This window comes from Anoplopoma fimbria, chromosome 17 (genome assembly GCF_027596085.1).
Source record: "Anoplopoma fimbria isolate UVic2021 breed Golden Eagle Sablefish chromosome 17, Afim_UVic_2022, whole genome shotgun sequence".
Taxonomy (NCBI): domain Eukaryota; kingdom Metazoa; phylum Chordata; class Actinopteri; order Perciformes; family Anoplopomatidae; genus Anoplopoma; species Anoplopoma fimbria.
The window spans coordinates 11,391,124-11,406,633 of record NC_072465.1 but is presented as its reverse complement, the minus strand read 5'-3'; the positions used below and the strand labels follow the sequence as shown (position 1 = coordinate 11,406,633).

General features: G+C 41.2%; 1 protein-coding gene across 1 annotated transcript; it reads left to right on the top strand.

Moving 5' to 3' along the window:
• The first annotated feature begins 4,071 nt into the window (after positions 1-4,071).
• On the top strand, positions 4,072-14,235 carry LOC129105303 (serine/threonine-protein kinase 35-like). Its single transcript, XM_054616243.1, has 3 exons — positions 4,072-4,721; positions 6,024-6,765; positions 10,853-14,235. The coding sequence occupies exons 1-2, from the start codon at positions 4,229-4,231 to the stop codon at positions 6,740-6,742; spliced, it is 1,212 nt and encodes a 403-aa protein (XP_054472218.1). The 5' UTR covers positions 4,072-4,228; the 3' UTR covers positions 6,743-6,765; positions 10,853-14,235.
• The last annotated feature ends 1,275 nt before the right edge of the window (positions 14,236-15,510 follow it).

Here is a 15,510-nt window from a genome sequence, read left to right as displayed (position 1 = left end):
GGAATACAGGGAAGGAGGATCCCTCCTCTGTCGTTCTCCCATAGGTTTCTTCCTTTTTTCTCCCTGTTAAAGGGTTTTTTTAGGGGAGTTTTTCCTGTGCCGATGTGAGGGAAGGACAGAGGATGTCGCATGTGCACAGATTGTAAAGCCCTCTGAGGCAAATTTGTAATTTGTGATTCTGGGCTATACAAAATAAGAGAAGAAGAGGGGTCGATATACTGCTGAGCTGATGAGAAGATGGAAGGCAGCTGAGCAGACTGGAACAGTTGAGGTGGATGAGTCATAATCAAGAGGGAGAAGGGAGGAGACCAGGCGGAAGCCACGCCCACTCCACACAGACATAGACAGAGTAAACAGGAGGCAGGGCCTGGCCGTGACACACAACTGCATATTTGCATACAAGGTAACGCTCTATGACGGCTATGTCTATAAGGCATTATAAATACCTTGACCTTATAAGTCATTATGAAATGCTTTTTGATGTTTTTGTTATAAATCATTATGGATCTTAATGCTTATAACTATAATTATGTAGTGCTATAAGCAGATTATAACTCATTATAAATTTGTTTATTATGCATCATAGACATGGGCCTCAGAAAAAGCGTAACCACATGGACAAATGCAGAAATATGTGTGCATCTGCTTCCTTACCCTGCTATCAACATCTTGTCCGCACTATATCAATGCTTTAAGAGGGACACTGTCGAGGTGCATTATGGGAGGTGTAGGATCCAGTGTTTCAGAGCTCGACCGTGAAACAGGGATTAAAGGTGCGTATATCTCCGCCTGTGAAGCACTGACATAGATCACTTTTTTAAATCTGCCTGTCACAGTTTCCCTAACGACATGGAAGTGCAATAATATATCGCTTGATTACCTCTTTAATGGGAATTTGATTATAGAATTATTTGGTGTTATGTTTCTTTCTTTTAAATATGTCAAATGGATATTAGTGTTTCTCCAGTAACTTCTTTCTGTGCTGAGAAGTGTGCTTTGATTCCTGCATATGTAGTCCCGCTAATGAGCATGAGGGGGCCCTGTGACAGAATGAACAGCAAAGTCATGAATTTATTAAAAGTATCGGTTATTTCAGGAGTATGGAGGTCATGTGTATATAATGGGAAGGATGTGGTTTTCATCTAGATGATCTTCGATGTAAATCTATCTCCACACAGTAAACACGTCACAGCTTGCAGTTTGGAGGGAATCTTCAACCTCAACTGAAGAAAACACATCCGAAAAGATGGAATGTTGGGAAATAACACGATAAGGTCGTAACTTCAAAACAAGAGGCACTGTCTGCACATGGCACCAAAAGGCTGTTTGGAAAGGACAAAGAAACATTACATCCCAGACATTCTCTCAGCAGGGATGATGAAGTCATCCGTGGCCAATCATAACTCTTGTTTCACAGGGGATGATGTCAGCAAAAGTCCACTCTGTCATTCAAAAAGACAAACAAATTCTGGGCACAGCTGACTCTTCTCGCTACAGCTCTGAGAGAGAAAGGGCAGGACTCGACTTGGATTTGTGTAATTGACTACAAATATATACGATTTTTTTCAAATCTCACAGAAAACTCAATGGTGAGCCTACTTCCACATCCACATGCTGGGACTACTGGCTTTTGTGGCTTTGCTCCACTGGGAGCTGTGCCAAGGACCCGTCCCTGTTGATGCACTGGACAGTCCAGTTTGGAGCACTACAACATGTGCATGTTTATTAATAAAACAGGGGCTTTAAGACAAGCTTATGAGGTTTAGCTCCTTTAAGATTAAACAAAACACTGAACACAATATACATGAAACTTTCAGGTTTGATTCGTACTAATAAAGCTACGTGAGCAATACTTATTCACTCCGTTACATTCAGTTTGTCAATACATATTTTGTTCCACCAGTGACGTAATTAATTACAGTTACTGTGAAGACAGTATGTACTTATATAACATATTTTTGGTGATTAAAGGGGTTACATCTGAATATTGTCTTTTCAGTTAAAAAGCATCCATTCTCTTGCTCTGTTCCAATCTAGTTTTATTGAAGCACTTTGATAAAAGACAATAATCAGTGTTGAGAACTGTAGTGAGGTTTAAAGTTTTTAGGACTTTTCAGCTTTATTGTCAGTTGGAACATTACTTGATGAAGTAATTCAAATAGTAACATAATTTATTACATTTTTAATAATACAAGTAATCTGTAACCTACATTGTGACCTTCCCAATGCTGCTTATTAACTTACTTATTTGCAGTCATGTGCTCATTGAAACAACACAACCTGAGTCAGGACAGAGCTTTGATGTAAAGGTAGACATTACTTGTGCGGTGGTTTAATTGTGGTTTAAAAGTGTTTGTATAGGAAAGACAAAAAAAAATGACAATTTAAATTAGGATTGTAGAACACAAAAGCACCATCAGGAGACAGGATCTTTCCTCTCCATGAGCAAAACGTTTTCCAGAACACAGCCACTCTATTTATAGTCTGACGCTTCCAAATAAATGAGAAAGTGCATAGCAATCGGAGGTGGATCTATTGCTCTTAAAACGTCAAGCATTATGGATACATAAACTAAACATACTACCATCACATAGACTGAACATAGAGCTATACTTGATATGATTCCATATAGTACATGTTAAGTTCAACTGATATCAGCCTATTTAGCTTTTACACAATTTGTTGGAAATTGTAATTGTAAGTTTGGTTTGTTCTTTTGGCTAAATTGATGTGTTATAATTTAACCACAAGATGGTACTATAATACCATGTAAAGCAGAAACAGGCGGCGCTGATGATTACTAATGATGTGACTATCCTACAGGATGCCTTGAAAATGTCTGGAAGGGGATAAATGGTTTACAACCCTGCGTTCTTGTTGGCCCTGCATTGGAAACGGTGGGCTTTAGTTTCAGCAGCATGTTGTTGAAATTAATATAGATTGATAACGAACCAGTCAGCGTGCAAATTCAGCTACTTATATGTACTGGCCCCGCACAATCTCACTGAGGACATGAAAAGAGCGGGACGGAGTGGTGAATGGTCGAAACTAAACCTGACTTCTAAACTTCGTCTCTAAAAATGACTAAAGAAATAAAATAAAAATGTCTCTGATTCAGAGTAATGTAACACACTTACAAACAAATGAATGTTTTGAAAAACTGATTTTTATGAATATTTTTATAATGTATTGTATTATTATATAATACATATTATATTAAATAACCATGTTTATTTTAAATATCGACCATAAAGAACTGAAATAAACTTAAGTAATAAATCCTTACAATTTTTCCTAACTATAGGCTTTTATAAATGAACACTTAATTCAGGTGTGTAATTGCCTTATAACTGCAAGCACAACAATAAGAATGAACGACCATTCACAGATATGTTTTATCAATAAGATGATATTTTAAATTAGATATATGTTTTGTTTAGTTTTTTGCTATCAATTTGGCGCGTTTGTGACGTGCTTTAAAACGTCTGACGTTGTCGACTCTGCAGAAAACGTGCTCCAAAGCCTCTCGGGGTAAGGACTCGCGCACGTGATATACCATGCTGGACAAGAGTTGGAGGGAAGCAACCATTCGTGGAAAACTGGCGGGGGTGGTCGTTGTAAATAAAGTACCGTAAATGAATCCCTCACAACGAATACATCTCCGCTGTCACTGAATTTAGTACTTACCGCGTTATATAACCCATATTCAAACGGCAGCTTAATCATTCATTCACGTCTTAGATAGACAGGCAAAAGTTACACAACTGTAGAAAATTCCATTGACTTGGTGAAGATAAGTTTCGTATGTACACGGAAACAGCAACGGCGACGAGGAAGTGCTCGAGTGTAAGAGGCTTCAAGATGATATATAAAAAAGAAAATACTAATATTGTGCGCAAAAAAAGTAAACGAATGGGACTTTATGGGCTCCGTAGATCAACTCATGAGCTCAATCAAATGGCACAGTGTATGCCCATCTTAACATCCCTTTGAAAGAAACGAACTCTGCATAACAGGTTTTACTTTGAAGGTCTTGACCGGAAACCGTTGTATTGTGGCGGTGCTGACTCGTCGTTCCCTTCGTTTACACTCCTCCCTCCCACTGCTGAACTCATTTTCATTCCTGTTGGCTCCGTTCAAAGTAAGGCGTGCATTTTCACTGGCGTCGTTGACACCATGTGGACATTTTTCTATATGTCTGAGTCGTGAGGGATTTTGAGGGCGGCGTATGGAGACAGTTGGAGGCGACAACTGGCGGAGACGCACGAGGAGCGCGCGAGCCTCCCGCAAACAACAAACCGGACCAAAGGCTGACGAGTCCAATGTGCTCCGGAGTCTGAGCGTTGGCAATACGGAAGACGGCCATGACATGGAGGAGGACGCTGGCCTCTCCAAGCAGGACAATTTGGAGCGCAGGGTCATGGCACCCCGCTACAACCTGCTGCGGGAGGTGGGACGGGGTACGTACGGCGTGGTGTACGAAGCGGTGGCCCGGAGGTCCGGGGCGAAAGTCGCCGTGAAGAAACTGCGATGCGACGCGCCCGAAAACGTGGAGCTCGCCCTGCAGGAGTTCTGGGCGCTGGCGAGCCTGGAGAAACGGCATCAGAACGTGGTGCAGCTGGAGGAGTGCGTGCTGCAGAGGAACGGTATGGCTCAGAAAATGAGTCACGGGAACAAGCGGTCCAAACAGTACCTGCGTCTGGTGGAGACTTCACTGAAAGGTGAGGCTCTTTAGCTTCCCGACGTTAGCTGCGGTAGCTGAGTTTGTTTTGATCTGTGGCGAATTAAAGAGCAGCCCGTAATACTTCAGACACTAATGTTATGTTGTAATAGTGGGTTTAATAGTTACCCGATATATCCAGAGACATGTTAAAATACAAGATATGTGTATGCAGTTTGGACGACATATCCCAGTCAGGGAACAGGATTGTTTTTGTCGCCATGACACAGACTCGCTGGGGGATGGGTAGGTTTCGTGAAGGAGCTCCCGAGGTTCAGACTCACTAAAATGGAGTCTGCTGTGTTGGCTGTATTCACAGAGGTGTTTTACCCATCTCCTTTGACGGTCATTGCATTTTCGCCAAATCCACCACCCAAACAAAGTTGTTGCCCTCTTTATTTAAGCCTGTTTTCATGTGCTGGTTCCCTTGTGCTTATCTATCACATAGGGTTACCTTGTTAAAGACTGAATGATTTATTTAAGTTATGACCTTAAGCCCCTGAGGGTCCAGCTGTGTGCAGTTGTAGCCCCTTCAGATCAGTGGCCCTTGATCTGTTCAGTCATTTGAAATATGCATCTCATTTAGGGGCCTGTAGGAGTGGTTTCAGCAACATAAGTAGAAAATCTGCCAGACTGGTGAATTGTTCTTGCTGTGAATCTAAAACCAGTGTTCGAGATGCTGTCAGTGTGTTGAGATTACGATAAATACTACCCACACATAACCTTCTTAGACAAACCCCCTGATAAAGAAAGGCAGGACGCATCCAAAGAGGTGTTTGGAGTGGGAACACCTGAGGTCAGATAGTTGGAGTGGACATATACTGTCTGTAGGGAAATTGCAGTCCAGGGCTCAACACTTTTTTAAAAGTGGTTGCAATGGCTGGCAGCAGCTATGGGTTGCGAAAACAAAAAATATGGTCGCCATTTTTTTTACCACCTCATTATGTTGTTGAGCGTAGCAAATTTGCTGCCACTATTTTTTTTTAATCAAAAAGTGGTTGCCATTGATGGCAACCAAAGGGCAAGAATTGGTTGATAATTTCTCGAAATGTTGGCCACTGGCAACGTCGCAGCTTTACTGTCGGACCAAGTAACTTATTTCAGTCTGGCATCAAATGGTAACAACTACTCACATACATAGCATGAAATACATCTTGATAAACCACATCTGTAGCTGATCGCCAGGTTTATTATCTCAGCTAAAGATAATTGATCATTATTGTTTTTCTTCGCATACGTAGCTATTTGGAGTAGTGTGTATCCTTGCATCACCTTGTGAGGGACTGACGTGCTTTCGTTGCAGGTGAGCGAGTGCTTGGTCCCCCAGAGGAGCCCTGTTACCTCTGGTTCATCATGGAGTTCTGCGAGGGCGGCGACCTCAACCAGTTCATCCTATCTCGGCGGCCCGACCAGGGGACCAACCACAGCTTCATGCTCCAGCTGACCAGCGCCGTTGCTTTCCTGCACGAAAACAACATAGTCCACAGAGACCTGAAACCCGACAACATCCTCATCTCGGAGAAGTCGGGCACGCCGGTTCTCAAGGTGGCCGACTTTGGCCTGAGTAAAGTCTGCGCTGGTTTAGGAAACCCCAACGGGGGCAAAGAGGGCGAAGACAAGAGCAAAAACATTAACGTGAACAAGTTTTGGTTGTCGTCGGCGTGCGGCTCAGACTTCTTCATGGCTCCCGAGGTGTGGGAGGGCCACTACACGGCCAAGGCCGACATATTTGCCCTGGGCATCATCATCTGGGCCATGTTGGAGAGAATCACTTTCATTGACGCCGAGTCTAAGAGGGAGCTGCTGGGTACTTACGTGAGACAAGGAGTGGACATTGTGCCAGTGGGTGAGGCGCTGCTAGAGAATCCGAAGATGGTGCTCAACATCCCACAGAAGCGCAGGTCGTGCATGTCGGACGAAGTGAGGAAGCTGCTGCAGGACATGCTCGCCGTCAACCCTCAGGACCGGCCCGACGCCATCGAGCTGCAGGCCAGAATGGACCAGGTCAAGAGCGCTGTATGACCCTCTGCCAGAATGTTTCACGGGTACATATGCTTTATCTTCTTATAGTTCCCCTCATGTTTGAAGTTCTGTAAGCCTGAAATCATTCTTGTGAGATAGTTGCCACCACAGCTTGATTTTAGCCAGCATTGTGAGAAGGCCAAAACTAAATTTAGTGTTTCCACAATGAAAAGATGGTAGAGTTTCCCTCCTGATTGCATTAATCACACCAGCAGAAGATTCACCTGCATAGTTTGGTCGTCATCTCCCTCTGTGGATAACTCAGACTGATAGTGGTCTAATCCGCTGACTCAACCCTTCCATTTTTTCATTTCCTGCCCTATTTCATTTTATGTAATACCGAAATTTAAGCCCATTCATGGTTTAAGCGTCCGTGGGTTTGTGTGATGCAAATGTCATCATCTCAATCCAGGCAACCCAGTCGGTGTCAGACTTCTGTGGCGGACTGTAGTTGATCCGTTTCCGTATCAGTCCTTTCTAACATTCCCACTGTTTTGCTGTGCCATAGACGACTACATTCAGGAATCGTCTTCTACATTCTTACATGTATGTGTGTGTGTTTGGTATTGGTTGAACTTCAGTGTTGTGAAGCCGCCTGCCGTGTATTTAAGCTGTCATGAGTTAATGTGGGGTAATAATGGCTAATCTAACTGTGAGGCTGTGTCAGTCACAGACATTTTGCTGTGTGAGGTGTTCAGGCGTGTTCTATGGAGTTTATTTTGTTGTTTGAGGGCCAAACTAGCCGGAGAGTTTTATGTGACTTCCGTAACATTATGACCTCATAAAGTTACGGAAATGAAGGAGCAAAAAGGAGGGTAACTCCTTTTAGGCGTGGACTTCAGGTTTTACACTCTACGTACCTTTTTACATGTACAAAAAAAAATATACAACACACTAAAGAAGAGGGAAAAAGTGGAAAAGCATAATAGGGCCACTTTAAGGTAAAGATGGAGGGCGGGGTAGCTTCAAAGTGTGTGTGTGTGTGTGTGTGTGTGTGTGTGTGTGTGTGTGTGTGTGTGTGTGTGTGTGTGTGTGTGTGTGTGTGTGTGTGTGTGTGTGTGTGTGTGTGTGTGTGTGTGTGTGTGTGTGTGTGTGTGTGTGTGTGTGTGTGGAATCATACCCTTTCTTTGTTTGTTCTTCTTGCATCATGTGCCTTGCTGCTGTGGGGGGATGGGTAAGAGTGTATATTATGTGAGCAGGGTGGGGGGGCTGCAAACACACAATTCAAATTATGAGGAAATAGAAGATCTTATTTTTATTGCTAAAAAGTAGTTTAAAAGGTGTATTAAAAGATGTTTAGAGCTAGTGTTAGGAAGTTAAACAGGTCATAATTAGCTCTCTTATATCTATTTTATTTTGCTATGAAAACATCTCCTTAAAGTTCACAAAATCTCTCTTTTTAAGAGATTACATTCGCCAAATACTTATTTTTACCAAATAGAGCTTGAACACATCATAATGTAACTCATTGATTAATATGGATCAACAGACTATTTCCCCGCTGCTCTGTAGTAGGGAATCACAGCTCCATCTTTTATCAGATGCGGTGTCAGATGCGGTGTCAGAAGATACAAGTACTGATCAGATACCAGTGTTAAATAAGCTGCATGCCTAACTGTGTGGAAGTGAACGCGATCTATAATGTGTTGGGCAACATCAGGCCTGACTTTAACATTGCTTTCCTAAATATAATAAATAAATACATAGATCTAAATGAACTACATTTAGATCTGATTGGGGATTTGAAAGGGTCTCTAATCTAAACTTGTATCTGGATGTCTTATCTGGGTGAGGACAAGCACGTGTTGGTGCAGATGTGAATGCACACAGAGCACATTGTAATGGTCATAACATCCAGTTGGTCAGAACATGTCTGGAGGTGGACTGGCTGACTCACATGGCCTCATTCACTAATATGTGTATAGAAATGTTCTTACTTGGACTACAGAATAAGTGCACCTGCAAAATTACAGTCTAATGCACAAGACATGTGGATAACGGCCAGTTTAGTATTTAACTGTATACAATGTGATTTAGATGAACTAACTTCTCAAATATTAGGTGTTGTCTTTTACATACAAAATACTTTGATAGAGGCAGTCCAGAGCTTATCGTCATGTTAAGTACCCAACAGCCCCGTTACTAGCAACATACTGTGTTCCGTTACATTAAAAGTTGATTAAATTCAATATCAATATCAATGCTGGTGATATATGGAGCGTGCCATTTGATGCTCCCAGCTGTATTTTAGGAAAAGGTCACTGTTTAGGCCAGGATTTAGATATTTAGGTTTTTTTTTTATATTACAAATAGTCCATAACACATCATCTTTAAACAATATGGGATATGAATGAAAGTTTAACTAGATGATGTGAAGTTGGCATCATGCTTGAAGGAAGATGTATCACTGTTGGAGTTGTTGGGACTACTGAAGACACTCAGTGTTGTTACAGAGCAAAGCCTCTCGTACCTCATAAACAATCTTTGACAGCGTCCTGCAGTGAGCACACAAACCAGCCTTCAATTTACAAACAGAAATACCCTTAAGAAGTCACACAACTGATGTGACATACCCAGATGACATTTAACATTTTAACAGTGAAAGCGACAGTATTAAAATATTTAATAATAATACTTCATAATTTCTTTCAACGCCTTTATTATGTTTGGTTCATTAAAAACCAAAGCCAATCCCCATGCTGCATAAAACTGATGAGTCAGCGCTAGCCATTAAAACGCGTTGTCCCTACGGGGCCGCTGGATAAAGCCGTCAATCCCGGTCTGAACCTCTCTAGGTCCGTTATGTAACCGGGTGAGCGTGACCGCCGAGCCGAGGGCTGCACATCTCAACACGCAAACCCGTCCCCTGGCACGGCGCTGCAGGTCACAATTAACAATGCTCAATGATGGTCATCCTGGACACAGTGGTTCACAGACTCACCATTACTAGCTGTCCTGATGTGAGGTGGAGTGCAGGACCTCCCAGGTGGCCCTGGAGTCAGATGTCCTGTCAAGCTTAGTCGATACCATAAAGTAGTCCATAAATATGAAATATGAGTTTACAGATAAAAACAATTCCTCCTTGTCATACTGGAGGTTGGTTTATGGCTTTTTGATGGTAACACCTACAGTCTATTGGTATATCTCTGAGTTACACTTTGTCTTTTTGATTCTTCACAGTTGGTGCATATTTTTGTCCCTCGATCACAGTTTTTAGGGGCATTTTGAGATTGCATGAGGCCTTTGGCCGACTCATTTCAGATACTGCTTTGTGTGGACCAATTTGAGTTTTAGACTCCCAGAATGACTACATTTTTTCGTTCTGCACTCTCCATGGCTAGTTTGAGGGTCCTGACTCGGTTTTAAGGCCCAGGTTAGATTTAGGTAAGGGTTGGGCTTAGCACTCTGCAGTGGGCATTGCTGCAGTGACTCAGCACAGCTCTGTGTTTTATAGGCCGCTGCACAGTCAGGCTGGCAGCATTAGTTACTAGGTCTCTCCAGCTGTCTCTATGCCACACACCATGCGTTTCAGGCCGTTGGTCGTTGGCTTAAATCCTCTATAGGGCTTCAGTGTCTCAAAGCTGTTGACAGATATTCCTCAAGCACATGGAGATCTATCAGTTGAGCAGCAGATCATTTGAGTTGAAGATGTCAGATAAATGAGTGACAAAGAGAAAAGCACTATGTGGCTGAGCATTGATGTTCCAAGTTCTCTCTTTATCATGAATATTCCTGAAAAAAGAAAAGGTACTGATGCCACCAACATCTGGCCGTTCCTTTGTGTCGCAGAAGAATAAGGAAATGTGTTTTTTGTCCATCACACTCTTAAAAACTGCAAGTTACATGAGAAAGCCTGTTACACAGGTAATCCTGCAACACATTACATGCCCTGTTGTAACCTGATATACATGCAGCTGGTCTGTTATCAGATCTTTCCCTCCCTAACTCTATTAGTGATACAAGATGCTGCTTCCTGATTCTTTTTTTTTTTTTTCTCGACCATTACAGACTTAATTCTGCAGTATTCCACCTACAGGCTTGTTTCTCTCTGCTCTACCACGTCCCACACAGACGATCATGAACTGTTCTTCTCTTTCTGTTTCCCTGCAGACCGGTGTTTCTACACGAGCTGCTACACGAGTGAGGGTCTCACTGATTTGATCCGAAGACTGTGAAGAAAAAGAAGAGGCAAAGGAATCTCATCGCTCCTGAAGTTTGGAATCTGAAATGGGATTTTTTGTTTTCTTTTGAACACGTTTACAATGAGTTCATCTGCCAATTCTGACAGAACGTTTGTCTTTCCCTGAATATTATTATTATAATAAAGCGATAAACATTTCGTCTGCTGCTCAGCAGGAAGCTTGATTTAACTGAGGTAGCTATGCCTCCGTCAAAGAATAGAGGTCTGAAGAAATTCCCATTAGAAAACATGATGGCGACTCAGATGAACAAACCTACAGTCAAGCTTATGTGCAGCAGTGGTTTATTGTGTGTTCAAAGGGGTGATCATCTCCATGTGGAAGGCAATCATATAATATTTCATAAAAACACTGTGACATCGGATACACACTGCTACTGGAAACCTCATGCTTCATGTGGTGGAGTTTCTCTTATTTGGTCTAGAACCTCAGTGAAGTCTGGGCCTTTATGTGGATGTTTTACTTTACTGACTAATAGGATTGTATTCCCCATGTTTACCTGTCTTGTGATGGCTTATTTCCCGTCAAATGCCTGTCACAACATATGAACACAGTGCCATACATTGAAGTACACTACATAGGAGTCATGGTTAGTTTTAAGGACTAAGTGGGTGATCTGTTTAAAATCTTCTGTCATGGTATATGTGTCTCTTAAATTGCCATACCAAGATAAATCATATATATATGTGTATATATATATATATATGGTCTTTTTCCATACATTTTATTTAGAGAATTAAAGAGGAACTAAACCCCAGAGTTTTTGCGTATGCTTCTAGCATGGAAATTAAAAAAAGTCTTGTTTCCATAACCAGTGTAGCATTAAATTCACAGCAAAAAGGCCTTTTCTCTCTTTTCACGTGTTGAGCTAATTCTATATTATGTTAACATTTTGAGTTTACATGCAGGGCTGGGATGTGTGTATGCTAGCAATTAGCATTGGCGTTAACTATGTGTTTGCTAGCGCTTCACAGGCTAACTTGCCGCTCTTCTCTTCTGCTTCTTTCTCCACTGTCTGTCTCCATACACATCACCTGCCTCCAGATCAGCTAAAAGCGAAATTATATTGCAATAGTTGGATTTCAATCAATAGATGGCAGTCTATGCATATGTATGATACAATTTGTAGAATTAAAAATACTTGGTTGTAAAATTTCAAAGATTTGGACCTGAACCAACCAACACCACCAATAAATACCCATATACATTGGTTTAGTTCCTCTTTAAATACTAAAAACCCTGTGAATTCATCATGAAGTAGTCCTGCTCATTCATAGCATTGCCTGCAAAGTCCGGAAGCATCCAAAGCTTTGACATGACACTTGCAAACAATAATGAAGAACTTTATGTCCATTTTATAATATCACAGTAAAATTGTCATGTCGCCCAGACCTTGTAGGATGATTCTTTAGCCTGCGTTATGTTTTCCTACTTATATTCATATTACATCACCTCATAACTCTGCCACCTTTCCAAACAGTCCCTCCATTTAGTGCTCAAATACGCATCTTCAGTGAAAGGCTGTTGGCAGACTGGGTTTCACTCTAGTATTTTTGAGTTTTAGTGGTCATGATGGATTAATTATTTGTTGACATGAACGCAGAAGCTATGAATGTAAATCCCAGGTCAAATTAATATTCAGAGACATTGGCGATGTTCACATGCCCAAACATCACTTTAGCCCACTTTTTTGCCTTTGACCAGAAACCCAGTGTGGAGAGCATGTTCTCTGACAGCCTGTCTTTTGAATCAGACTTAATGGACATTTTGCTCCTTTAGGTTTTCCACTGTAGTCTCACTGTTTAGACCTATGGTGCCTTGAATTTGCTGGTCAGGTAAAATTTGGCTCAAGATCTGCTGCTGTATTTTCCTTTGATTTGGCACTCCAGGTTCATTATTCACAGTCTCGATGATTTAGTTCCTTCATTGTTTTTGGTGAAATAAGGGATGAGGAATGATAAATATAAATTTCCAATATTCCAATGCAATCATTTGGAATGAGATTATTTAAATACAGTATTTTAGAATTGTATGTTTTTTCTGTGGGCCATTTATTTGTTGAGTGAAATCTCATTTTAAAGGGACTTAATGTTTGAACAGGTGCCTTCCATGTTAAAGGATCAAAGCTCCTCACGGGTTCCTAATTGCGACAAAGAGGGATTGTTTCTTGTTGAGAAACATTCGCAACCTAATATAAATGAGTCACAGGCCTTTGTGAGGTGCAATAGTGCCTGTGGTTGAAAGAGTAATGTGTGGTTGAAAGATTAACAGCGTTTCGAATCGTGTCGGTTTGTACGATGAACCACAGTTGAATATTGTAACTTGGTTGATAGTTTTGCCCTGAAACCAAAGGTCTGAAGTCTGTCACATGTTGAACTCAACTGGGACCCTGAATCATGTTCTTTTTTGATTGTACTACCTCATGTTTCTGCACATTTTCTTTACTGAGCCATAGTTTTCTCAGCAAAGACATTCCTCAGTTAGAGACGCTCTGGCAGGTTTAAAGGGACAGCTTCGTTTTTAATGTCATCACCTTGTGTGTGCGGTTGTCTTTGGATTGTGATAGCATGGGTTTGGTATACGTGCCACGGCTTTTGACTGCCGCCGGTTGCTTGACTTCTTTTTGTCTTTGCTGATGCATTGTGGGAAATCGCTTTACATTCATACGGATGTTTACACAACTTAAGCTATTACACAGGCCGTGATGTACTTACATTTTTAAAGCCTCTATGATAAACGTACCTCAGTTGCCGGCTTTTGTTTCATCGATGTATGAGTGTTTGATTGTACGGGATGGAAATGATAATCTTTTGAGTGTAGATGAGCTAATGGTAGAGTGTTTTTATTCTCATTTCTGAGGAATTGCTTTTGTTTTACTTTGATTTAGAGGAATGTACTTAAAATATCAAGAGATTTGAGAAAACGCTCAAAATCTTCCTTTCGATGTCCCTGTAGCTGCTTCTGGAGGGTTTCCTGTGGTGTTGGATCGATGTACCTAGGTCACTTGTGTTACATGCAACACTCTTCTATGCAAGTCTGCCTCCCCGGATACACAGAGGAACAATTCAGGCCTGGCTGATATGGTTTTTAGTCCTCTGCTTCTCATCCTGACTCTGACTGGAACTGTACCATACAACTGGACCTGTTCAGATGACTTGACCCTTTATTTCAACAGAATACCCAGTCCTTGGTTGTACATGATACTGAAGTCATTTGCTTGAATGAAAACCCTTTTGTTTTTTTATTGCTTACTTTGTACAAATCAGGGCTCTGTTTCAATAAAGGTTGGAAATACCTCCTATCTGTGTTTGTTCTTGACATTTCTACTTCAATTTTGACGTTGTGAGACGTTCAATAAAGAGTGTTGAGGAAATCATAAGCCTGTTTCCATGCCAGGTAGCTGGGTGTGCCTGTTTCACCTCTTACCTGGGCCCACAGGATCTGGGCCAATAGGAGTAACTGGCATGTTAACTGACAACTTGATTTACCGCTGGCTTGGTGCTTAAAGAGGCAAGTAGATGGGAAATCTAACATCAAAGTGTCTGTAGGCCCTCACATGTAGTTTAAATAAATAAAACCACAAATCAAAGAATTTAAGCATAACGCTGTCATTGTTTTGTACTTTTGTCATTCACAACATATCCCATGAAAAGACCATCAAAGTCCTTCTCAATCCTTTCAATTCCGACTTTTAATAGGCATTCGTGTCAACAAGCAAGTCCTATTTTAACCCTTCGCTAAGTCCCTCAACCACAGTTTGGCTTTAATTGTGTGTAAAAATCAAAAGCCATCCTGCTCCTTTTCCTCTGTGCTGAAACCCGTCACTTAACATGCTGTTTGTCCTAAAATAATCTAGTTATACTATTAAATCATTTTTGATGGAGCAGGTTTACAGCCAAATTGGCTAATGGGGAGGCTTTTTTTCAGGTGGAGTGAGTGAAACCATTCTCTCTGAGGGTGGGAGCATTTATCAGAACAATATCCTCCTATTTAACTAAACTCTGTTGTGTATAATTGTTGATGTCGATGGCCACCTTTGTCTTTCGGTAGAGACGAGTCATCCATTCGTGTACGATAAGCAGCACAGGCATCAAACATGATCTAAAACATCCCATTAGCAGAGAGGAGCTGGAGACAGAAGAGCACAGATGATATGAATCTACACTGACAGAAGATCCATTTCTTTACTACATATCATCACACCTGACTCAAAGACGAGAACAACACGGCCCGTTAACCCTACCCGGAGTGTTATCATGTATTAAATTCATCACCTATAAAGTGAATAATGAAATAATTCTAATTAGCAAATGTTTATTATTCTATATTTTTTTGGTTTTCAATGCATGAATTAAACAAATGTTTTTTGAAGTTGATCACAGTTCAACATTGAAAGTCTGTAATTCTTCTGTTGGTTCAAACCAGACTCCATACAGGTCTACATGGGTCATGATGATAAAAGCACATTAAAGTTCTTATCATGGACAAATATGGGTCTTATACAGTATGTTACATTTATTACATAATATTTACCACATTCTTGTAATTATGGAGGACATTATTTGTGTG

Coding starts and splice junctions, on each gene's coding strand:
- LOC129105303 (XM_054616243.1), top strand. CDS start 4,229: ATGGAGACAGTTGGAGGCGACAACTGGCGGAGACGCACGAGGAGCGCG. Junction 4,722..6,023: donor GGTGGAGACTTCACTGAAAG/GTGAGGCTCTTT, acceptor CTTTCGTTGCAG/GTGAGCGAGTGCTTGGTCCC.